Source organism: Hypanus sabinus, chromosome 12 (genome assembly GCF_030144855.1).
Source record: "Hypanus sabinus isolate sHypSab1 chromosome 12, sHypSab1.hap1, whole genome shotgun sequence".
NCBI lineage: Eukaryota > Metazoa > Chordata > Chondrichthyes > Myliobatiformes > Dasyatidae > Hypanus > Hypanus sabinus.
The window spans coordinates 17,483,769-17,509,506 of NC_082717.1; the positions used below are offsets into that span (position 1 = coordinate 17,483,769).

The following is a 25,738-nucleotide window of genomic DNA, read 5'->3' on the forward strand; positions in this document are numbered from 1 at the left end:
TTTTAGTGCAAAATGAGCCAGAATTTGCAAGCACACAGTGGGATGTCAGGATGACACCACACAGCCCCTCAAAACTCTTCTGCCATTCAATATGGCCAAGGCCAACCCAACCTTTCACTCCACCCTGGCCATTGTTCTCATCTTGACAAGGGGCGAGGAGCCTTCCCTAGTTCTGACGATCTTGCACTTGAAACTCTAGATGTTTCTCTTTCCACAGTTGCTGCCTCAGTGTTCTGTTCAAGGACATCTTCAGGGAGTGATGCCGGAATAAGGTGGCATCCATCATTAAGGACACCCCCCCGCCCCCGCCAGGACATGTCCTCTTCTCATTTGGTACAGGAGCCTGATGGCACCCACTCAACAAAATCAGGAATAGCTTCTTCCCCTCTGCCATCTGATTTCTGAATGGACATTGAATCCATTGCTCTTTAATTTTTATTTTTGCACTACTTATTTAACTACTTAATATATATATGTGTACATACTTACTGTAATTCAGTTTTCCTATTATTGTGTATTGCATTGTACTGCCTCCGCAAGACAACATATTTTTTGACATATGCCAGTGATGTTAAACCTGACTCTGATCCTTCTAGCTCTCACTCCTAATGTGGGGAATCTATTCTATTCCATGTCCCATCTGCTCAGGAGGCCACGGATAGTTGTGTTGGATTGGGAATGGGACAGTGAGTTAAAAGAGCAGGAAGAAAGGACCTTATAAGACCAGAAGACAAAGAAGCTGTATTAGGCCATTCAGCCCATCTGGTCTGCCCTGCCATTTGATCATGGCTGATTTATTTTTCCTCTCAACCCCATTGTCCTGCCATGTAAAAGCTGACATCGTAAACCAGCAATAGCGGCTCACGTTGAGGATGGCCCAGTCCAAACGTGGAAGCTGGCAGCAAACGAGGCCTTTTAGCTCCACCTGATCTATCCTGGTCAAGAATGGGACTTAGGTCACTTGCACCTCCCAGTTCTTGGTTTGCAACCCTGCTGGTTACTTTTCTTTAACTGCTCAACTCTTAGGCGTAGTAAGGATTTCGGTTTGCAGTACACTTACAGTGAGCTTGAGATGAGTCAGTTGAAAATCCACACTAATCCCTCTATCAATTAACGTGCATCTCCGCTCTTTATTTATTGACATCCCTGACAGGGGCACCAAGACCTTTCTCCTTACCCTATTCAGCCTTCACATAAAAAAAAATTTCCAGCGCTTTACAATGAAAACAGTACTAGTCTAGCTAGTTGCTCCTTACAGCTACAATTTCCCAGCTCTGGCCATATCCACCTCAATCTCCTCTGCACCCACCTCTGGTGTTACCACATCCTGTCAGACAAGTGCAAATAATTGAACAAGAGCAACCTACTGCCGGGTGAATTGAACTCAAGAGCAGGCATGAAATGTCCCAGTCCAGCTTCAGAATCATGACTGTACACAGAAACATGGGGTTTAACATTGTTTATTGTGCTGTCAAGAGCAAATGTACACGAAAAAAATGCCTTACATTTAAAAAAAAAGTAAACAAGCAAACTGCAGAACTGCAGTGCACTCCAAGTGCCACATACGCATCTATTTTAGAAATATTTTGCATTATTTTACATTAGCACAACAGTAACCAAAGTACAAGAATGTCAGATACAGGACGTAGTGGGCAGCCATCTTGTTTTTCCCCCTTCTCACCTATTTTTTTAATGTTGAAAACAGCATCTTGTCCTGTATCCTCTCTGTTCCTTTTTTTCTCACCGGAATACAACCACAATCACAAAATGAAAACAAGCAGTGAACGATATCTGTTTAAAAAAAAACACTTCTCAATTTAAAAGTCTTTTGGTTGGGAAAGTATAGAGCAATTGGTCTTGACAGAACGTATCTCTTCTGAGCCAAACAGGAACAACCTAATTCCTGTGCACAAGGATTGGGAAGGGTAGGGAGGAGGAGGTGAGCAAGAGGCAGCAGCTAAGGTCTCGGGAAGTAACTCTCTGGGAAAAATGAAAAAAAAAGCCACATCGATAGGAAAAGCTCGACCCTTCGTTAAACCAGATCACCTTCCTTTTCGTCCCATTCAAATAACGCAAAAAAAAACACGTACATCTTGAAATGTTCTAACTTTTCATTAATCTCCAGATTAATAAATTAGGGCAAACAATAAATTAGATTTTTTTTTCAGCCTAAAGTTTAACAAACTCTGAGCCCAAGTATCTACAACAATACTTGGGGATTCTACAATGGAAAAAAAGTACAAATCTCTTCACATTAAAGCAAAATGGGTAATGGATTCCCTCGTGAAAGCACTTAAAAAAAATCATTACACAAAGAGGGGGTAATTAGTACAAAAGTGCCAAGACCGGTCTTTTTTTTTAATATATTTAGTAAGAGACTTACTACAAAGAAAAAAGTCCAGCTTATCAATGCCAGCATTCCAATAGTTATTTTGTTAATATCTCTTCAGCAACAGGAGGCAGATCATCTTTGTTCTCACTTCTCCCTCCAGCTTTCCAGACATTCTGTCACCGCGATGCCTTTGATGTCATCCGGAGGTTTTCCACGACTACCCACCGTACGAACTGCATGGGAGAGAACCTACCTCCACCAGCATCCCCACCTACCGACAACCGCACCTGCCCAGTATTGCAGTGAGGTCCTATGGACTCCATCAGGCAACAACCGATGCCGCGTCAAGGGAAAGTGAGCTAAAGTTTGGTCGGAGAGATCAGCTTTAAGGAGGGGAAAGTGCTGAAGACAAATTGGAAGGGAGCTCTTGTGTTTGGAGAAAGAGTGGTAGGATGCAGCCTCCAGCTATTTTTGGAAGAGAAGGCAAGTATTTGAGGAGGTATTTCTTTATAGAGAGGGTGGTATACCTGTGCAATTCTTTGCCATAGCCGGATCACTGAGTTTATTTAAAGTGGAGGTTGATAGGTTCTAGATTAGTAAGGGTATCAAAAGTTGTGAGGAGAAGATAAGGGACCAGGATTGAGAGGGAAAATAAATCAGCCATGATTGAATGACGGAGCAGACTCAACAGGCCAGATCTCCTAATTCTGCAACCTGAGTCTTACGGTTTGGGCAGGGAGTATGCAAATGAAAACAGGAAACTGAAAAGTGGGGCTGAGAGGCAACAGTTTGACGAAGAATTCGGAAGAAAATGAGAAGGGTCCTTGTGGCTAAGGAACAGGAGACGTTGCCCGTTCTGTTTTGAACTGAATGCCTGTGATAGCTGTGAAAGGGAGGGGAAGAAAACAGGATGGAAGGGAACCCTTTACCGAGTTAACATCGGGTTTGTGTGGGAAGCAAAAAAGCCGAGAGAGCACAGGAGCTCCAAGTTAGGAGCGTCCATGGAAAGGAACAGCAACTTCAGGGATCAGCCTGGCATGAGGAATGAGGGAAAGGAACAGTAAAGACACAATACCCTAATGAAGAGATAGCCCGGATCGTATTGACAATGGAAGTCTATCACTGTCTGTTCATTTCCATGGATGCTACCCAACCTGCTGAGTTCCTCCAGCATTCTGTGTGTATTACATTATATATGCTGTTGGGATGAATGGAGTTCATGGAGACAGTTTACTGATGAAAAGACTTCAGGATGGGACAGCTATATTTGATCTTCAAGGTGATCCTGAAATTGGGAGTAGATTTGTCAGGGGAGGACACCTGTTCACCTGATTCAATCAGACCTCCTGACTGAAGGCCAATTACTTGACAGGTACCTTTTGGATTGAGCACGTTAGTGAAGGATGTGCCTCGGGGAACGTGCAGGTTGCAAGAATTCATCAGGGACAAGGGCTTCAAACGGAGGATGAAAGCATCAAGATATTTTAGATCTGTTCATGACAAATGAGGAAGGATCTGGCAAATAAGGATCCTCGAGGAGGTAGTGACCGCAAAACTCCAGAATCCAGTTTGAGGATGGGCCAAAGTCACTGATGTCATTGTAAATAGGGGTAAACATAATGATATGGAAGTGGAATATTCTAGGTTGGTCTGAGAAGTTATCAGTATGAGAACAGATCAGTTGATCAACAGTGGCTGATACTCAGACAGTTGGTCCATGGGCAGTAATTTATTTCAATAAGAAAGAGAATTTCCATAAGAAAGAGGCACAGTCTGTGACATTATCAAGTCAAGGATAATGTTAAATTGAAAAGTAGGCCATAGAAAGTGATCAGGCCTGGCGGGATCTTTTTTAGTTTCAAACAAACTAGCAAAGCTCATTAGATGTAAGGAAATTGATTTAGAAGGAAAACTTGCATGTAATATTAAAACAGTTAAGAGTTTCTATGGATAGAGAAATAGGAAGAAGATGGCTAGGTGCGGGACCTCCTGAGAAGGAGGCTGGTGAATTAATTACAGGAAACAAAAAAATGGCAAGTATGCCAAGACAATTGTTTTGCCTCTGCCATGGTGGATACTGCAAACATCCCCAAGAGAACAGATGGGCTACTTTGAAATAACAGGGAGGAACTTGCAAAATTCCCATTGCAAGGGATAAAGTATTAAGGAACGTAACTGGCTAAAGCTGGACAAGTCATTGGTACCCAAAGGTTTACAAGGAAATGACTGCAGGAATAGTGTGCCTATTGGTTGAAGTATATAAAAGTTACTAAATTCCAAATGGGTACCAGAGGATTGAAAATAGCCAATATAACTTCCTTGTTCAAAAACAGGGGTAAAGATAGAAGGTGAAGCTAGTTAGATTAACGTCTGCTGTTCCCAACATGAATCAAAGAAGAAATAATGAATTAGGAAAGCTGAATATATGCAAACATAATCAGGGGGAACATGTAGATGTAGTATATCTAAATTTCCTAAAGTCATTTGACAAATTACCTCACAAGAGAATGGTGCATAAATTAGAAACCCAAGATATTGGAGGAAATGTGTTAGCATGGAACAAAAACTGACTGTGATAAAGTTATATGTACTATAACATATATGTAATGTGACATATATGTACTTTGTGAATAAATTGATGTTGAAATAAATGAGTCCTTTTCAGACTGGAGAGATGTAATTAGTGGAGTATTTGAGTGACCAGTTTTTGGCCCACAGTTATTTTCATTAATGACATGGAGGAAGAAATGAAATGTGAGATTTCCATATTTGCAAATGATGCAGATATAGGTGGAGTGGCATTTTGTGATGAGATTACTGTGTTTTTGTAATGGGATAGAGCCAGACTAGATGAGTGGGTGATAACCTGGCAAATGGAGCTTAATATGGGGAATGTGTGAGGTCATGCATTTCAGTGAAAGGAACCGAAAGACAGATTATTATCTAAACAGAGAGAGACTGCAAACAAATCAACTCCTGAGGGATCTATGTATGTGTTTGTTGTATGAATCACAGTAATCTGGCAGGAAGGCCCAACAAGACTGTCATGAAGGTCAATGGCGTGATGCTTATTGTGAAGGGTTGCAGTTTAAGAATTAAGAGATTTTGTTATAATTGTGTTGATGACGCCATATCAGGAATACTACGATCAGTTTTGGTCCCCTTAACAAGAAAAATATATTAGCAATAGAGGAAGTCCAAAGGAGATTCTCCAGCTTAATTCCTGGGACGAAAGGGTTGTCTTATCAACAGAGGCTAGGTTCTGTGGTTCTGTGTTCCTTGGATTTGAGAAGATTGAAGGGTAACCTTATTCAAATATAAAGGGGTTTGTTTAGGTGCTTTCACTAGTGGGAGCATCACAAAGGAACATTGTTAAAAAACAAGGGGCTAGTCACTTAAAGCTAAGGTGAACAGAAATTCCTTTCCTCGGAGGGTAGTAAGCCTCTGAGATTTTCTGTCTCTGAGAATGATGGAGAAAAGATCATTATTTATGGTGGAGATAGATAAACATGTGCAACAGGGGAGAATTAAGGGTTATGGGGAAGTGGTGCAGCGGAAGTGGTGAGGCCAGCATATCATAGTGCAGGCTTGAGGGAACTGGTGGCCGACTCCTGCTCCTGTCTCCTTGTGAGATCTGGGGGAAGAATTAGACCAATCAATGGCAGCAGAAGCATCTGTTGAACTGTCTGGTGGCAGGATGGTGAATGTATGGCCAGGTGGCTGGGTGTTGGGGCATTGCGATTGGAGATGGCAAGTGAAAAGAGGATGCCATGAAGATACTGCACGTTGGTGCATATATATTGGATGAGGGATCTAGGGCAAACTCACAGCAGGGAGCAAGGAAATTAGCACTCACTCAGTGCTGATCTCACAGCCTTGGGCAATCTGATTAACTACATTCATAATTGTGGCCGTTCTCTCCTCAGCCCTCCCAGCCCCACTGCCCTCGCTACAGGGGAGGTGGGTCAGTGGCCCGTGACTAATATTTGCTTCACAGTGGCCATTCTTCACAGGTGCTTGGGTAACGGCCCCTTGAGCCTGAAAAGGCACCATCTGAGAGAACCTGGCTCCGATTCCACGCACGTCCACTGTCCAGTAAAGAAAATGACCAAAGGCAGAAGTCTAGAGGACTGACTCCTCATACTCTGCCTGCCTCACAAGCCCTCATGTTCCTCCAACCACTGGGCAAATTGGCCAATTGTCTCGCCCCTCCAGCTGGTGCCAAGAGGGAGCAACTCAAGTCCGACCAGGGTACTGAATCAACAACCTTCTTGACCTGTGAACTGATCACCCCTCCAGGATGCGCAGCCCTTTACTGAGCTAATCCTTCGATGAAGTCAAAGAGTCTGGAGCTTCTTAGGAGGATCCGGAAGACTGACAAACCTCCGCAGAGGAAAACAAAACGGAGAAGCAAAAGTAAAGCACACAGTGTATAATGGGAGATGGCCCAGTGCATTTCATCCCTAACGGATCAGGCAACAGGCTGCACAACTTCATCCACACTGCAAAGGCTGGAAGTTAAGAAAAAAGCGAAAAGAATAATAAAGACTGGCAAGCACTGCGATTATATTATGGATAACTGCGAGACCTATTGTACGATCTTTAAAGCCCTTTGTAGGCTGAAATCAGAAAGAGTGAGAATAATGCTGAGGCATCATTAAAAAGGCACAAAATCTTAGGCAAAATGAGATGCTCTTTCCTTCCACGAGTCCTGTGAACCACCAAGCACTAAAATGGAATGCCTGTTAAGCTAATTTTTTTTTTAAAACTGGATAAAATCTCTCTAGGATATAAATACATTAAACAGGAAAACATAGAAAATTATATATATGTACAAATACTTTTGTTTCAGCATAATATATATTAACATAAATATTCCTATAATGCTAATGTTTCACAAAGCATAATTTCCTTTTTCTCAGTTTCAAAAAAGGTGCTTGAGTAATATATAATTACGAAGCTTCCTTCCACGGAAGCAGTCTCTAATCTGCATACCAGTAAGTACAAAAACCCAGTCTCTTTCCTCTTTCGGTATCGAGCAGGAACTCTGTCCAAACAAAACGTCTTCTATGTTCACCTTCAGAAACTCTTAGGAAGCCGCCAGAGAGGCTGGGAGCTTCATGGGAAAAGCCTGTTGTGGTTGTCCTCATCTCTGGTAGTATCTTTACACGATCCAGTGCTAATATCATACAAAACAAAAAAAAAGGATGTTTAGGCCGCAGCCTCACGGTGTCCTTGGCAACCAACTGGCCATCGAAAAGCAGCACACAGTACACTTTAATATGACTCAGTCGACCCACCCTCAACATCTGCCATGCTCTTATAAACAGTAATAAAAAAAACTAATTATCTTAAATTTCCATGTGTACAGAAAACATTGCCCTTAAGGCAGGCATGGGACTATGTGGATTCTCTTATGTAGTGTGTACTCGTGGCATACTCTAGGACATTCATCTCAAGGGCTCTTTCTCTCTAGTTTCAGTGGGTTAGGCATTGTTGATAACAGATACAGAGAGCGAGGAAACTTAAAAAGAGTCCACAAGCTTGGAAAGTTGCTATTTGGTAGTCAACCAGAAAGGGCTTTCTTTCCACATAATGTCCTTCACCTCTCTACAGCTGTATATTACATGCAGAAAAACCATAGCGTCTGCAACTTTGGTGCTAGAGTGTTCGAGGAAACACTTGGTCAAATATCACAAGGAAAAGCGGGAATGATTTCTTTCTTTCTCTCTCTCTGGCACACTGCTGGAGCGAAATGGATCCCGTCCCGTTCACGCCTCAGAGTTGTACATGAATTCACAAATCCAATACAGTCCATTAAGCAAGTGCACAATTGTAGCTGTTTTTTTTTGTAATTTTTTTTGTGTTTTTTTTGTAGCGGGTAAAGAAAAAAAGTCTTTCTGTTTAGAGAGGTGCCTCACACCGTCTGATAGAAGCTGTCCGCTTGCAAGTTGTTTTGCTTTGTGTTTGGCATGCTGTAGAAACCACTGTGTCTGGAATCCGGGTCCACCATTCTCTGCATCCTCTGGGAACTATCTACTTGTACCATGGTTCCTTTCTTACAGTCCACGTACACCAATTGGTTGTTCAGACACGAGGGCTGTTGGGACAAACAGAATTGATTCCATAAACTTAATGCCCACAACAGTGCTCTGTTTGCCATGCTGCTGTTTCTCGTGGCGTGTAGGTACCGTTGGAAGGGCAGCAATGGTTGCCTCTCCCGTCTGTGCTCCGACAGCGGATTCACTGGGCTAATTCCTGGCATGAGTGAGTGGGAGTCACAGAGTCATACAGCATGGAAACAGGCCCTTTGGCCCATCTGGTCTATGCTGACCAAAATTCCCACCTAAGCTGTTCCCATTTGCCCACATTTGGTCCATAACCCTCCAAGCCGTAACTGTTCACGTGCCTTTTACATATTGTTCATGCATCTCCCTCAACCACTTTGCCGGGCGACTCATTCCATATTCAGACCACACTCCAGGTGAAAAAGTTGCCCCCCAGGTTCCTATTAAATCTCTTCCCGCTCACCCTAAATCTACGCTTATCCCAGCCCTGGAACAAAAACCTTGAACATTCACCCACTGTAAGATGACTACTGGTTCTCCTTCTTTCCAATGATTAAAGCCCCTGCAAGCTCAACCTCTCTCCATAATTCAGTGCCTCTAATCCCAGCAATCTCCTTGTAAGTCCCTCCTGCACTGTCACTAGCATCAGTGTGATCAAAACGGAACACATCGTTCCAAATGAGGTCTCACCGTCACCTTCAACCGCAAGACAACATCCCGGCGTTTATGCTCAGGCCCCTAACTGCTGAAGGCCAGCGTACCAAAATTTCACCACTCTGTCTACCAGGGAACCTGTACTTGTGCACCTGGGTTCTAAAACACTCTCCAAAGCTACATGGTTCACTGTGTAGGTCCAAGCCTCACTTAGAATCACGGAGTCAAAGAGCACTACAGCATAGAAACACACTCCCTGGCCCATCTAGTCCATGCCAACTGATCTTCTGCCATTCACCTGTACCCACACCGTAGGTGTGCGTGCCTCTTTTCTTTATTTACCGATTCAAACTTCTCTTAAATGTTACAAATGCACTCTCATCCAACAGTTTTGTCGGTAGCTCGTTCCACACTCACACCTCCCTCTGGTGAAGATGTTTCTCCTCAGGTTCCTTGTAAATATGTCATCTTTCACGTTAAACCGATGACCTCTGGTTCTTGTCTCACCCAACCTGAGGGGAAGAAGGCTGTATGCATTCACTCTAACCATACCCCTTACAATTCTGTATACCTCTAGAAGATCTTTCCTCATTCTCCTGTGCCAAAGTCCCAACACATTCAACCGTTCCTCATAGTTCAGGTCCTCACATCCCAACAACATCTATGTAAGTCTTCTCTGTACCTTTTGTCTTTGCCAAATGCAACACCTCACACCTATCCAGAGCAAATACCACCTGCCATACCTTGACCCACTTACTCGGCTGAACAAGGTCTCTCTACAACACAACTTAGTTTAGTGTCCTCTGCAAATGTTCTAAACATGCCTTGTATGTTCATATCATTGATATAGATGACAAAGAGTTGTCCTTCCACCAGCAAAAGAAACTGAATCTATATTCTTTGGAGAATGAGTGGTGATCTTCATGAAACAGAAAAGGAGATAACAAATTAGATACTAGGATATTTCCAGTGGAGAGAGAAAGCTAAACGCGTGTGTATAGTTACTAGATTAGTGGGTGGTCATTTAAAGCTGAGGTGTGTGGAAACTTCTTCCTTCAGATGGTGGTGATCACGGAGTTCTCTGTCCCAGCAGGTATTCAGGGTTGGGTCACCGGGGGTATTTAAAGGGAAAGTAGATCAATTTTGGAAGATTGGAGAATGCAGGGCCTCTGGCAACTGAGGCCTAATGTAGATCAGCCATGATCATATTGAATTGCAGGGCGGATTTGAGAGTTGTGGACACAGTGCAGCCACCCCCTCCCCACCCCCCAATGGAGTCTGTCTATACTTCACACTGCCTCAGTAAAGCAGCCAGTGTAATTAAAGAACTCCCCCCCCCACCTCCACCACCAATACCCATAACATTCTCTGTTCTCCCCTCTTCCATCGGGCAAAAGACACAAAAGCCTGAAAGCACTGCTTCTGCAACACTGTTAAATAGTTCCCTGGTATGATAAGTTGGGCTCTTGACCTCACAGTTATGATCTTGCACCTTAAAGTTTGCCTGCACAGCCCTTTCTCTGTTCTGCACTGTTATTGTTTTACCTTGTACTAACTTAATGCAGTGTGTAATGAAGTGATCTGTATGAACAATGTGCAAGACAAGCTCTTCACAGAACCTTGGTATATGTGACAACAATAAACCAACTCCAGAAGAACTACTCTTGCCCCCATTTAATTCTATTCCTTATGTTAATTGCCTTTGATTGAACTGATTGGCTTGTTGGACCAATTCAGGGGAGAGTCAGTGAGTCAACCCATGATATTAGCAATTTGGATCACATATTTGTAATCTGTCTTCTGGAGGAATAATTGGGTAGTGGAATAGCAACAGAAAATAACTCAATAGGTCAGGGAGCATCTGCAGGGAGAGAAACATATTTATCATTTCAGTTTACTGACCTCAGATGAAAAAGAGTTATTTTATTATTATTATTATTTTTTGTGACTGTACGCACTACTGTAACTACATGCGCTGTGTGGGCCTTGAACCTTGGCCCTGGAGGAACACTGTTCCTTTTAGTTGTATTTATGAGTGGTTGAATAACAATTAAACTTGAACTTGAAGTAGAACTGACATGTGCTCAGTTCTGGTCTTAGTACAAAACGGAAGAGTATTGAGGCACTGGAGAAGAGGCAATAAAGCAATTGGAAAATGAAAACAAGATGCTGGAAATCCAAAGTAACACACAAAAAAAAAAAATGCTGGAGGATCTCAGCAGGTCAGGCAGCGTCCACCGAAATGAATAAACAGTCAACATTTTGGACTGGGACCCTTCTTCAGAAAACTAATATTCTAACAGTGAGGTTATAACAGTGTCACATTATGACATTCCTCACTTAAGATCCAGATGGATTTTAACAATCTAATGCTTGTGTGGTAATCAGTACTGATAGCTTGTTACTGGATTTAAGTTCTCCAGCTGTCGTAGTGTGATTTGAACTTAGACATTTAGGTCATGAGTTGGCTCGCTGGATTTGCTAATTCAGCAAGCTTTGCATTTCCCCTTTAGTCCAGTTCACTGTCTTTTTGACACCTTTCTCTCAATCATCTGCTCCTCAGAGTCAGTTACATGGCAGGAAAAGAGGCCCTTTACCCCTTATGCCAATCTAAGATAGTCACATTTGGCCTTGTTAGACCTTTGTAACCTTTCCTAACCACGTACCTGTCCGAGTGTCTTTTAGATGTTGTTATTGTACCTGCAGGATGGTGGGGTTGAGATACATCTCTACCAAATGAGGGGCGAGACACTCCTTCCCTCCACTAGCCTGCAGGCCACTTTCGGGCGAGGTGTAGCACCTGCTTAGCTCCCCACCCGATCAGGGTCACGTGAAGCCACGGGAGCAGGTGGTGGACGGTCGTATGAGCAGCCGGTGCATATCACAAGTCCTGGTTATGTGACCACTGACGCCAGGCAGACAGTCTCTGAGGAGTATTGATAATGACTGGGGTCACCTGTCTTGTAGAGACACTGCCCAGAAGGAGGCAATGGCAAACCACTTCTGTAGAAAAATTTACCAAGGACAATCATGGTCATGGAGAGATCATGATGCCTAGGCCATACCACACGGCACATAATGAAGGAACGAGATGAACCTGTCTCAACCACTTACTGTCAGCTTGCTCAATGTATACAAGCACACTCTATGTGAAGATGCTGTCCCTTTGATGTTCCACCAAAAGGGCACGTCCTGTTTCACAGAAATCCCATTGTGGGGTGTACATTAAGTGCTATGGATCTCTGGTCCTTTACCTCAGCTATGAATCGAGAGGGTGAGGGGGGAAAGATCCAAAACAGAAAACTGCGGGGCAAGTCTTTCACAGAAGGCGTGGTTGGTACCTGTAATGGTGGTGGAGTCAGATGGGTACAAATGCGTGAAAAATCGGTTTGAGAGGGAAAATAAATCAACTATGGCACCAGACTAGATGGGCTGAATGGCCTGAGTCTGGTCCTAAGTCTTATGAATGCGCAGAGAATGGAGGGATGTGGACCATGTACAGGTAGGAAGAATCTAAATGGGTTTGGCACAACACTGTGGGCCGAAGGGTCTGTTCCCGTGCTGAACTGTTTTATGATCTACCCTCACAGAAAGACACTTTGTCAGGGCTGCCTCACCTTTGTAGGGGCTCTGTAGCAGGGCACGGGGATCCACTGCTTCTTCTGGTTCACCAGCAGCAGGGCGATGACGAGAATGAGGGCGATCATGACGGGCACCGCCACCCAGGCTACCGAGTGCATGGCAGAGTCTTCACTGAACCGCGGGTAGTCTCCGCCGACGGCGTTCACACGCAGGTTCTCTGTGGGGACAGAGAGAAGCAAAGCCTCGTTACGAGGGCGGGCTGCCAGGGAGACCGAGACGGAGAAGCCAGTCAGGCGAGAGGTTACGCATCCACAGCGCAAGTGCAAGCTCAGTTGACATTCCTGGAGGGCGAGCTTCAAATGCAGAGAAGCTGTATGAAATGGAGACGCGGAATGCTGGGTTCACCCGGCTGCAGGGAAGTTCTTTATCATTGTCATGTGCACCAAGGTACAGTGAGAAACACGTCTTGCACACCATTCATACGGAGAAGCCAGCTGGAAGGTGAGAGGTGAAGACAGGTGAAGAAAGGTCAAGGGCTGGAGATGAAGGAATCTGACAGGAGAGGAGACTGGACCATAGGAGAAAGGGAAGGAGAAGGGGACCCGGGAGAAGTAATAGACTGGTGAGAAGAGGTAAAAGGTCAGGATGGGGAATAAAGTGGTTGGGGGGGGGGGTGGTAAATTTGCTTACCAGAAGGAGAAATAGATATTCAGGTTGGAGGCTACTACCCTGTCAGAATATGAGGTGTTGCTCCTCCACCCTGAGGGTAGCTTCATCTTGGCACAAGAGGAGGCCACGGACCGACACGTCGGAATGGGAAGGTGAGTCGGAATTAAAACGCTTGGCTCCCGGGGAGTCCCGCTTGCGGACGGATGGTGTGGAGGGGCTCGGCAAAGCGGTCCCCCAATCTACGACGGGTCTCGCCAATGTAGAGCGGCCTGCGTCAGAAGCGCTGGACTCAATGGGCGACCCCAGCGGAATCGCAGGAGAAGCGTGGCCTCACCCGGGAGGACTGCCTGGGGCCCCGACCGGAGCTGGGGGAGGAGTAGCCCTTAGCCTGCTTGCAGATAAACGTGCTGGGAGGGAGATTAGTGGGGGGGGGGGGGGGGAGCGAATGGACAAGGGAATCGTGGAGGGAGTGATTCCTGCGGAAAGCAGAGAGGGGAGTGAGGAGGGAGCTAAAGGTACATTTTGTGGTAGGATTCCAGAATCAGAATCAGGTTTATTATCACTGACACGTGTCACTGAATTTGTTGTTTTGTGGCAGCAGTGCAATTTATCAAACAAACAATAAATTACAATAAGAAATATAAATATATATAGGAAAAGTAAATTAAGTTGTGTGCAATCATAGTGACAGGGTGTTCCTCCATGAGGTAAATGGAGGGAGATTTGGACCTCTGGTGTAGGGTGGTGCTGTTTTCCTGAGCTGCACGGGTGCGCGGCCGAGAGGTGAACGGGTTGCAATGCTGCCGCTAGGAGTGCTGTCTCACTCACCGTCGTCCCGGAGGTGGGCAGGGATTTCGTTCCCACTGGGAGACGGCCAGAATGGTGCTTCCACCTCAATCTCTCCTCTCTGGTCGAACTTTTCGATGGGAATATTGGTGGGTTCCGGTAGGTACAGGTCTGCAATGAGAGGGAGGGAGAAGTGGGAAAACCTGGGAAAGACCCTGTTCCTCGGTGGTCGGGCAGTGTTATGTACACGCGGAGCAAGGATGGTAACAGAACGGTAGGATTAAGCGTTTTTACAGAGTCACTTTGGTCACAATACACGCCGGGTAACTCGCAGTGCGGCAGTAATAAACTGGGCCCACCAAACCAAAACGGTGCGCACTTGAAAATCTAAAAGAGCCTCCGCGCATTGGTAGCCTAAACAATTCACCGTCGATCAGTCGGCCACATTCTCCCAATTGATCCGATAAGGTTCAGGTAGTCAGTATTGGGTTTGCCAGGAACGTCACATGGAACAGTTCTATGCAGTCCTGTAACCCTGGGCAACAGGACTTGCAGGCAATCTCTAATTCCATGGATAGGAATTACCCCAGGTTCTCACATCTGAGGTTCTCCTATTGTGGAAACCTCTCAACATCTTCCCTGTCATTCCCTTTTAGATTTTACGTGTTTCAATAAGATCAACTCTCATTTTCCTAACAGATCTAACTCTCCATCACTGGACAACTGTCTCCTCCCAGGAATGAACTTGGTGGAATTCTACAGGACTGACTCCAATGCTAGTATCTTCTTTACTAAATAAGGGGACCTGAATTGTGCACATTGGTCCATGCGTAGTCTCGCCAACACACTGTACTTCCATTGAACCATTCCCTTGTGAACCAACCTGTAATACCCTAACCATTTCATACCATGTAGCCACACTATGACCACTTTGCACAATACTAGAATAAACTTTATTTCTGTTCAATTTTTGTTCTAATTGTGTTCTTGTAAATATTGTGTATAATTTATGTTTGGAGTGATACAGCACTACAGCATAGAAACAGGCCCTTTGGCCCATCTAGTCTATGTGTGCCTATTCCCATCTACCTACAACTGGACAACAGCCCTCCATACCTCTCCCATCCATGTACCTACCCAATCTTCTCAAATGTTACAATTTAACGCACATCCAGCATTTCTGCTGGCAGCTCAGCCCACACTTGCACCACTGTCTGACTGAAGTAGTTCACCTTTCAACCTCAGCAGGTCAGACAGCATCTATGGAAAGGAACGGGCCAGAATAAGCAGGTGTGGTGGGGAAGAAGGTGGTCCCACCCAACCCGAGGGGGAAAAGCCATGAGCACCCACTCTGTCCATATCCCTCATAATTGTAGTGAGATGCTGAAGATGTTCTATCGGTCAGTTGTGGAGAGCGCCCTCTTCTTTGTGGTGGTGTGCTGGGGAGGCAGCATTAAGAAGAGAGACGCCTCACGTCTTAATAAGCTGGTAAGGAAGGCGGGCTCTGTCGTGGGCACAGAACCGGAGAGTATGACATCGGTGGCAGAGCGGAGGGCGCTGAGTAGGCTATGGTCAATCATGGAAAACCCTGAACATCCTCTGCACAGCACCATCCAGAGACAGAGAAGCAGCTTCAGCGGCAGGTTGCTGTCAATGCAATGCTCCTCAGACAGGATGAAGAGATCATTACTCCCCAGCGCCATTCGGCTCTACAATTCAACCACCAGGGGCAAGACATGTTAAAGTGCCGGGGTTAGGACTGAGCTTAAGTTACCACTCAATGCACTTTAGTAACTATTTAAGAACTTTTTAATAGCTATTTATTAAAGCTTTTTGGGAGGGTGATTTTAGATGCATATCATATTTATATTGAGTTAAATACTTATGTAATTAGTTTTGCTACAATAAGTGTATGGGACACTGGAAAAATGTTGAATTTTCCCTTGGGGATGAATAAAGTATCTATCTATCTATCTAATTCTGTATACCTCTGTAAGATCTCCCCTCAGTCTCCTGCACTCCAGAAAATAAAGTCCCAGTCCATTCAAGTTTCCCCTCATGTTCCCCTTAAATATTTTATCTTCGTTCCTTAAACGATGGCCTCTAGTTCTAGCCTCACACAAACTCAATCAAAAAGCCCTGCTTGAATTTACCCTATCTACACTCCTCATAGTTGTGTATATGTTTATCAGATCTCCCCTCAATCTCCCGTGCTCCAGGGAATTAAGTCCTAACTGATTCAACTTTTCCCTATAATTCAGGTCCTCAAGACCCAGCTTAATTTACGATTTTCTTGTGAATGGTGTTTATCTGATGCCGTGCGGCTGAAAGTTAGTGTTTTATTGCACCCGTGCAGACATGTAGTCGCGCAAATAATGATAAACTTGACTTTGACTTTGCAACAACACTCCTCTAACTGTAAACTCCAAATCCCCTCGCAATAAAGGTCGCTTAACTGCCCAGTGGACCCGCCTGCAAACTTTAAAGTACTCTGCTCTGAGTCCCACCTGCACTTCGGAAAGAAGCAATGGTGGACTTGGGTGCAACCCCCTCCCCAGCCAACGTAGCCCATTTACCTGGACACACAGGGCAGCAGCTCCCCTCCATGTAGACCGGCTCCAGGCAGGGGAGGGGTAGGCAGCTGACCGTCGAGCAGAGGGTCTGTCCTTGCAGGCAGTAACAGTGGGTGCAGCTATCGATGTCCCATCGCTCCTCATCCGCATACGTCTTCTCATTGAAGTGACACACCACTTTGCTCGGAATGGTCTCCTCTGTGATGGGGGGAGGGGGGTGGATTTAAGAAGAAAACAAAATGGGGACATTTTCGAATTTAAGCCTGAGCAGCGGATCTTCTCTAAATTTAAATAAGACATAATATCACATAGCCATTGAAGATGTGTAGGAGGGGTAGACTCCTTCCATTTAAGCAAGATTGCTCTCCTTGCTAAAAGAGAGGTAAAAACTAAAACTGCAGGTTAGGAGTATTTAAAGTTATATCTTCATTTGCAATAATACCAAACAAGGCAGTAAGGGGATTTGGGTCAAATTGGACCCCAAAAATTTGTGAGAAGGTATGGAATACTTCCCGCTAAAACTTTTCAATTTTAGGGCAAAACCAAAAACATATGAATTAAAGAGGGACATTTTAAGAGGGACATGGGGACATTTTAAGGCTGTGATGAGATCCGGATGAACACCCTGGACAGGTTATACGAAGTTTAAAGTAAATTTATTATCAAACCACGTAAACGTTGCCATTCCACTTTGTTTCATTTTCTTGCAGGTATTTACAGGGAGATAAATACAATAGAATTTCTGAAAAACTACACATCATCAATGTCAGGCAAATGACCAATGTGCAAAAGAAGACAAACTGCAAACAAAATAATTATAATATTGAGAACATGAGATCAGAATCAGATCTAATATCACCAGCATATGTTGTGAAATTAAACTTTACACCAGCAGAATAATGAAATACACGACAAATATAGAGGAAAAAACCCTGAATTATACTGTGTGTATGTATATATATATATACATACACACACACATACATATATATAAACACACACAGTATATCCCAATAAATAGTAATTAAAATTTAACATAAAGTATGTATATATATGTATATAATATATATTTACATTTTTATATACATATATATTTATATATTTACATATTTATAGATGTCCAATACTAGTTAAGTTAAAATGAGTAGTGAAAAGAAATTAAAAAGTAGTGAGGTAGTGTTCATGGGTTCAATGTCCATTTAGAAATTGGATGGCAGAGGGGAAGAAATTCTAGATGTAATGAGTCCTTGAAAGTCTATGGGTTGTGGAATTAGTTCAGAGTGAAGTTATCCATGCTGGTTCAGGAGCCTGAGGGTTGTGGGGTAATAACTGTCCCTGAACCAGGTGATGAGGCTTCTGTTCCTCCTGCCCAGTCGTAGTGAGATGTGGGCATTGCCTGGATGGTGGGTGGGGGGGGGGGGTCTTTGATGACAGATGCTGCTTTCTTGTGGCAGTGCTGCCTGTTAAATGTACTCAATGAGCTGGCGTGAAATGCAGTCGGAGGGATGTACACACATTAAATGCAGGAGGAACTCAGCAGGTCAGGCAGCATCTATGAAAAGGAATCAAGAAATGACATTTCTAGCTGAGACCTTCCATCAGATCTGGAAGAGAAGGGGGAAGAAGCCAGAATAAGGAGATGGGGCAAGGGGAAGGAGCACAAGCTGGCAAGTGATAGGTGAAGCCAGATGAGGGGGAGGGCAGGCGGGTGGGGGAGAGGTATGAAGTAAGAAGATGGGAGGTGATTGGTGGAAGAGGTAACTGGCTGAAGATGGAGGAATCTGATAGGACAGGAGAGTGGACCATGGGAGAAAGGGAAAGAAAGATGATGTACCAATGGCTGTTCTGGTTGCCTGACTATCAGACCATAAGATATAGGAGCCAAATTAGGCCATTTGGCCCATCGAGTCTGCTCTGCCATTTCATCATGGCTGTTCCATTTTCCCTCTCAGCCCCAATCTCCTGCCTTCTCCTTGTATCCCTTCATGCCCTGACTAATCAAGAATCTATCAACCTTTGCTTAAAATATACCAATGACTTGGCCTCCACAGCCGCCTGTGGCAATGAACTCCACCGATTCATCTAAAGGACATGACAGCGTTGGTGGGGGTACAGAGGACACTCACTAGGATGTGGTCTTGGGAGTATTTCACTTCGGAAGAAAGGCAGAATCTGCATAATTTGTTTTCTCTGAAGCAGGGAGACTCTTACAACCTTTAAGAAGCATGTGAACAGGCATTTGAATTGCTCAGGTGCAGAGAGATACAGGACAAGGGCTGGTGAGTGGGCTAAGTATGGTTTGGTTTTCAATGTCTGTCACCTGAAGGCCCTGTTACAATGCTGTCTGATACAATGATTGGATGGTCCTAATGACCCAGCACTGGTGGAAATCTAACACAACTGCACGACTCAGCCTTCCTGAAGGGATCCCCCAGAATCACGATAAATGAGGAAATTTAAATGATTTACTGGGAGAGCAGACCCAGCTGCTTGGATTTTCAACCCTTTGGTTTAGGGCTGGCCACTAGAGGGGGCAAGAGCACCACGGACAAGGAAACTCTGGGGCTCGGAGTGGGCAATGCGTTCAAAGTATGGGGTGTAGCACTGGGGATCCACGGGCGGTGCATGGGGGAGTGGGACAGCAGTCTGCAGTGTCAGGTTCTGCAAATCCAAAGGCATGGCAATGGCTCTGCACGTGACCACAAGAAACTGCAGAGAGCTGTGGACACATCATGGAAACCCAGCCTGCCCTCTATGGACTCGGTCTGTATTTCTACTGCCTCAGTAAAGCAGCCAACATAATCAAGACCCCACCCATCCTGGACTTTCTCTCCTCTCCCCTCTCCCATTCAGCAGAAGATACAAAAGCCTGAAAGCACATAGCACCAGGCTCGAGCACAGATTCCACCCTGTATGTTGTAAGAGGATTAAATACTTCCCTAGTACAACAGCTAGACTCTCAAATTTTGATAAACTACCTTGTTATGATCTTGTACATGATTGTTTCCTGCACTGCACTTTCTCTGTGGATGCTACACTTTATTCTGCATTGTTATTGTTTTACCTTGTTCTACCTCAATGCACTGTGTAATGAATTGATCTGTATGAACAGTATGCAAGACAAGCTCTTCACTGTATCTCAGTGCATGTGACAATAACAAACCAATTACCAAAATGAGCCCACGCAGTGGTGTCATGACTGTGCAGGGGTCACAGTGTGGAAGGGCTGGCAACACAGCGATCGAATTCCTGGACTGATATCCATTGGGTCGAAGGTGAGGTCAGTTAGATCCCCTTGTGAACAGGTAAAAATGCCCTCGTTGAGCTGAATCTTATGAGAGGAATTCCAAACTGACATCGCCTTCACTTGCAAAGGTCTAAATAGTGTGGATGTTTCCCGTGGTGGGGGAGTCCAGAACCTCAGGCCTCAGGATAGACCGACCATCCCTTTAGAAGAGAGACGAGGAGCAACTCCTTTAGTCAGAGGGTGGTGTAATGTGGAATTGTTTGCCACTGATAGCTGTGGAGGTCAAATCACTGAGTATATTTAAAGTGGAAGCTGATAGATTTTTAATTAGAAAGGGTGTTACAGGTTATGGGGAGAAGGATTTAGAGGGATAATAAACTGGCCATTTTGGAATGGTGCAACAGGCTGATGGACGGAATGGCCGAATTCCTCTCCAATGTTTAATAGTCTTATGGAATTTCACTGGAGAAAAAGGTGCAATCTTTGGAGAGATCCTGCTACTCATAAATTAGAGGGCCAGCTTGCTTTCACATCGACACTCTCTCTTTTTGAGGACAAATCTGGTGCTGGAGTCTCTAAGAGTCCTACATTGAGTTCAACGCTGACTGGCAACTCCTGCGACACTGCTGGTGCCGAACGGTATTGGTCTCTGCCATTCCTTTGAATCCATCAGTTGTGTGGAGATGGGGAGTCTGCTTCGCGGGCAACAGCTTGCCCTCCATATCGTCCTGCCCTGGCTGGTGTATCACATTGACAGCCGGGAAGCAATATCCACAGTCAACTGCGACTAACGCAGGGCTCAAAGGCTGATTTACACCCCACCCACTAACTCACCCCTCCACAACCCCAACCAGAACTATATAATTTCCTGTCAATCACCTACTGTGCAGACACTCCTGTGTCTAACGTTATGTTATGGGCATACAGTCAATACACAAATACATAAATTATCTTATGTATTTATACTTGATGAGCTTTTTATTATTATTATTGCATTCTTTATCTTATTGTGCATGTTTTTTGTGTTGCATCAGATCCAGAGTAACAATTACTTTGTTCACCTTTACACCTGTAAACAATAAATTTCATGATATATGGCAATAAACCTGATTCTGAGTTTGGGGAAGAGTGAAGCAGTCCTTGTATTCGTTTGGAAAAATGTTAATAGTCCAAATGGCCTTTTGTTACACTGGTGTTAGTTAATGATGGTGAAATGCCTGGGCTCCCAGAGCTACTTTGGGGACGTGTTGTCCTCTGGCACAGAGAGTTACTGACAGATATCTTAGTGATCGGGAGAGGGTCTATGGTACGGGTCTCATCTAGTATGATGCTCTCTCCAGCCCTGCACCAGCAGCAAACCCACATCGGAGCTGGGAATACTGGAGCTGCCGAAGGCTTGGGCTGTGCTGGGAGATGTGCAATTGGAGAACAAACACTGCCAGCGTACCATCTTGGACCTGAATGCTGCTGTTTGTATTGTTTCTCTGGTCCAAAGCTGGGCTCCAGAGTGCCAGGTGTACAGAACGCACTGGCACGCTGATGGCAAAACGTTCAAAGTAAATTTATTGTCAAAGTACATATCTGTCACCATATACAACCTGAGATTAATTTTCCTGTGGGCAGACTCAATAAATCTATAGAAGAGTAACTGTAACAGGACCAATGAAAGATCAGCCAGAGTGCAGAAGACAGCAAGCTGTGCCAATGCAAATATAAAATAGCAATAAATGACGAGAACATGTGACAATGAGATAAAGAGTTCTTAAAGTGATATCACTGCTTCTGGGAACCTATCAATGGACGGGAAAGTAACTGTGGTGATCCCCTTTTGTTCAAGAGCCTGAAGGTTGAGGGGCAGTAAATGTTCTTGAGGCTCTTGTACCTTCTATCTGATGACAGCAACGAGCAAAGAGTGTGACCTTGGTGGCAGATGCTGCTTTCCTGCGACAATGCTTCATGCAGATGTGCTTACCCTGAATCCATAATCTTAACCATATAACTATATAACAATCACAGCACGGAAACAGGCCATCTCGGCCCTCCTAGTCCATGCCGAACTCTTAATCTCACCTAGTCCCACCTACCCGCACTCAGCCCATAACCCTCCACTCCTTTCCTGTCCATATACCTATCCAATTTTACCTTAAATGACACAACTGAACTGGCCTCTACTACTTCTACTGGAAGCTCATTCCACACAGCTACCACTCTCTGAGTAAAGAAATACCCCCTCGTGTTTCCCTTAAACTTTTGCCTCCTAACTCTCAAATCATGTCCTCTCGTTTGAATCTCCCCTACTCTCAATGGAAACAGCTAATTCACGTCAACTCTATCTATCCCTCTCAAAATTTTGATCAAATCTCCCCTCAACCTTCTACGCTCCAATGAATAGAGACCTAACTTGTTCAACCTTTCTCTGTAACTTAATTGCTGAAACCCAGGTAACATCATAGTAAATCGTCTCTGCACTCTCTCTAATTTATTGATATCTTTCCTATAATTCGGTGACCAGAACTGTACACAATATTCCAAATTTGGCCTTACCAATGCCTTGTACAATTTTAACATTACATCCCAACTTCTGTACTCAATGCTTTGATTTATAAAGGCCAGCGTTCCAAAAGCCTTCTTCACCACCCTATCTACATGAGACTCCACCTTCAGGGAACTATGCACTGTTATTCCTAGATCTCTCTGTTCCATTGCATTCCTCAATGCCCTGCCATTTACCCTGTATGTTCTATTTGGATTATTCCTGCCAAAATGTAGAACCTCACACTTCTCAGCATTAAACTCCATCTGCCAACGTTCAGCCCATTCTTCTAACCAGCATAAATCTCCCTGCAAGCTTTGAAAACCCACCTCATTATCCACAATACCTCCTACCTTAGTATCATCGGCATACTTACTAATCCAATTTACCACCCCATCGTCCAGATCATTTATGTATATTACAAACAACATTGGGCCCAAAACAGATCCCTGAGGCACCCCGCTAGTCACCGGCCTATCCCGATAAACAATTATCCACCACTACTCTCTGGCATCTCCCATCTAGCCACTGTTGAATCCATTTTATTACTCCAGCATTAATACCTAATGACTGAACCTTCTTAACTAACCTTCCATGTGGAACTTTGTCAAAGGCTTTGCTGAAGTCCATATAGACTACATCCACTGCCTTACCTTCGTCAACATTCCTCGTAACTTCTTCAAAAAATTCAATAAGGTTTGTCAAACATGACCTTCCACGCACAAATCCATGCTGGCTACTCCTAATCAGATCCTGTCTATCCAGATAATTATAAATACTATCTCTAAGAATACTTTCCATTAATTTACCCACCACTGATGTCAAACTGACAGCTCTATAACTGCTCGGCTTACTTCTAGAACCCTTTTTAAACAATGGAACCACATGAGCAATACGCCAATCCTCCGGCATAATCCCCATTTCTAATGACATCTGAAAGATCTCCGTCAGAGCTCCTGCTATCTCTACACAAACTTCCCTCAAGGTCCTGGGGAATATCCTGTCAGGACCCAGAGATTTATCCACTTTTAAATTTCTTAGATACATTAGGGATATTTAAGAGGCTGTTTTATTTCTTTTTTTAAATCTCCTCCTGGCTGGTTCTGTCCTCCTTTGCACATTGAATGTGTGTCAGTGTCTGGTCTTTATTTATTTTACTGAGATACGGTGCGGAATAGGCCTCACCGCCCAGCGATCTGTGATTTAACCCTCGCCTAATCACGGAACAACTTGTAATGACTAATTAACCTGGCAACCGGTACGTCTTTGGACTGTGGGAGGAAACCCACGCGGTCCCGGGGAAATTGTACAAACTCCTTATGGGGCAGAGGTGGGAACTGAACCCGGGTTGCCTGAAATGTAAAGCACTGTGCAACCATACAAAAAACTACATATAGTTCTTCATAAATTCTACAGTACTTCTTTATTTTCCTGTAAATTCCTACAAGAAAATGAATCTCAAGGTGGTATCTGGTGACATTCGCGTACTTTGACAGTAAATTTACTTGGACATTGATCTTAGACAGGCACGTGGATGAAAGAAACAAGGAGGGGTATGTGGTAGGGGAAGATTAGATTGACCTTGAAGCAGTTTGAAAGGTCAGCAGAGCATTGTGGGCCGAAGGGCCTGCACTGTTCTATATCCTCCCTCCTGATGGCCCCTCCGAGTCCACACTCACCGATGCAGTAGGGACAGCACTGACCCTTCCTCAGCACGGGCCGGGGGCAGGTGACAGCCGGGCAGGACTCTGAGTAGCAGCTGATGCTGCCCTCCATGCAGATGCAGCTGGTGCACACGTTCGGCTTCCACGACTCGGCCTCCAGGAAGATGTCGCCCTCCTCGTTCTTGCAGTAGCTGGGCCTGCTCCTGTTGCTGGGCGCTGCCGGCTGAAGGGGCTCGTCTGATCACAACAGATAACAGGTTAGTGAGTGGAGGGTGGAAAGTTTCTGAGCCCCTGTGATAAACAACGCCCACATGCCGGAATCTGAAGCAAAAAGAAAAACCAGGCTGCCGGAGGAACTCAGCAGGTCAGGCAGCATCTGTGGAGGGAAATGTTTTGATTTGAGATCCTCTACTTGGAGAGATCTTTCTCTGAGAGAGATACTGCAAGATTACAGACCCTCCTGGCCCAATGAGCCCATGCCACCCATGTGACCAATTAACTTACTAACCCATACAGCTTTGGATTGTGGGAGGAGCCCTCTGCCATCATAAAGTGAACGTACAAACTCCTCGGAGACAGAGGTGGAACTGAACTCGGGTCACTAGTGCTGTAATCGCATTACCCTAACGGTTACGTTACTGTGCCAACACCCCTCACCCCCCACCCATCCCCAAGACACGGACAGTCCATTTTCATCCATAGATGCTATTTGACCCGTTGAATTTTGACAGGTTCGTTCTTGCTGTTGGCTGGAAGAAACTGTCCAGTGAATTTACCCAGAGGGAGGGTCAACCCCTTCCCACAGTGGGGTAGAGTGGAGAGGGGAAGCTGCTCCCATTGTTTGCTGGTTCGAGGTGTGGGAGTCACTTAAATTCTGAGCTCCAGAGAAAAGGGAAGTGTGAGGACCGTTTTGTTTTATGCAGATTAGTGGGATTTAACACACATTCTCTGTAAGGGATGTTGGAAACAGGCTCAATCAGCGTCTTTGAAATGATTTGTGGCAGAATTATTCACAGGGCTCCTGGGAAGGAGGAGGGGAATGGGGTTGACATACAAAGCGCTGGAGGAACACAGCAGGTCAGGCAGCATCTATGTCTGCAGGGATGAATTGAGAAGCTGTAGAGCTTCCCACATTTATTTATTGATTTATTGAGACCAGGCTCTCCTGGTGCCTCCCAGCCATCCCTGATTTAATCCGAGCATAATCAAGGGCAGATTAACCTGCCAACTGGTAATGTCCTTGGACTGTGGGAGGAAACTGGAGCAGTCACGGGAAAAATGTTCAAGCTCCACACAGACAGTGGCAGGAATTGAACCCGGGTCGACGGTGCTGTAAAGCGTTGTGCTAACCACTATGCCACCGTAACTCCCCTTCATCCCCACTCTCCCATTACCCTACCTTCTCGTGCACCTGGCTTCACCTCTCACCATCCTCTCCCTCCCCCCAACCTTCTCTTTCTGCTTTCTGACCCCTTCCGTTCCAGTCCTGGTGAAGGTGCCTGGCCTAAAATATTGTTCATTTATTCCCCTCCATGGACACTGCCTGACCTGCTGAGCAAATCCAGCATTTTGCGTGTGCTGTTCTAGATTTCCAGCATCTGCCGCTCTTGTGCCTTGGAGAAAGGGATTA

At 44.8% G+C, this 25,738-nt stretch overlaps 1 protein-coding gene across 2 annotated transcripts in view; it reads right to left on the reverse strand.

Annotated features, from left to right (window-relative positions):
* Positions 1-1,444: 1,444 nt before the first annotated feature.
* Positions 1,445-25,738, reverse strand: part of crim1 (cysteine rich transmembrane BMP regulator 1 (chordin-like)) — a 262,131-nt gene continuing 237,837 nt past the window's right edge. Inside the window, exons 13-18 of one of the 2 annotated variants that reach the window (XM_059985617.1) lie at positions 24,124-24,345; positions 16,668-16,862; positions 14,134-14,262; positions 12,672-12,853; positions 8,256-8,432; positions 1,445-7,511 (exon numbers count right to left, since the gene is read on the reverse strand). In XM_059985617.1, coding sequence (XP_059841600.1) covers positions 7,497-7,511; positions 8,256-8,432; positions 12,672-12,853; positions 14,134-14,262; positions 16,668-16,862; positions 24,124-24,345 — 920 coding nt within the window. In that variant the 3' untranslated portion in view covers positions 1,445-7,496. The remainder of the gene's footprint in view (positions 7,512-8,255; positions 8,433-12,671; positions 12,854-14,133; positions 14,263-16,667; positions 16,863-24,123; positions 24,346-25,738) is intronic. The other variant, XM_059985618.1, reaches the window with a different exon arrangement.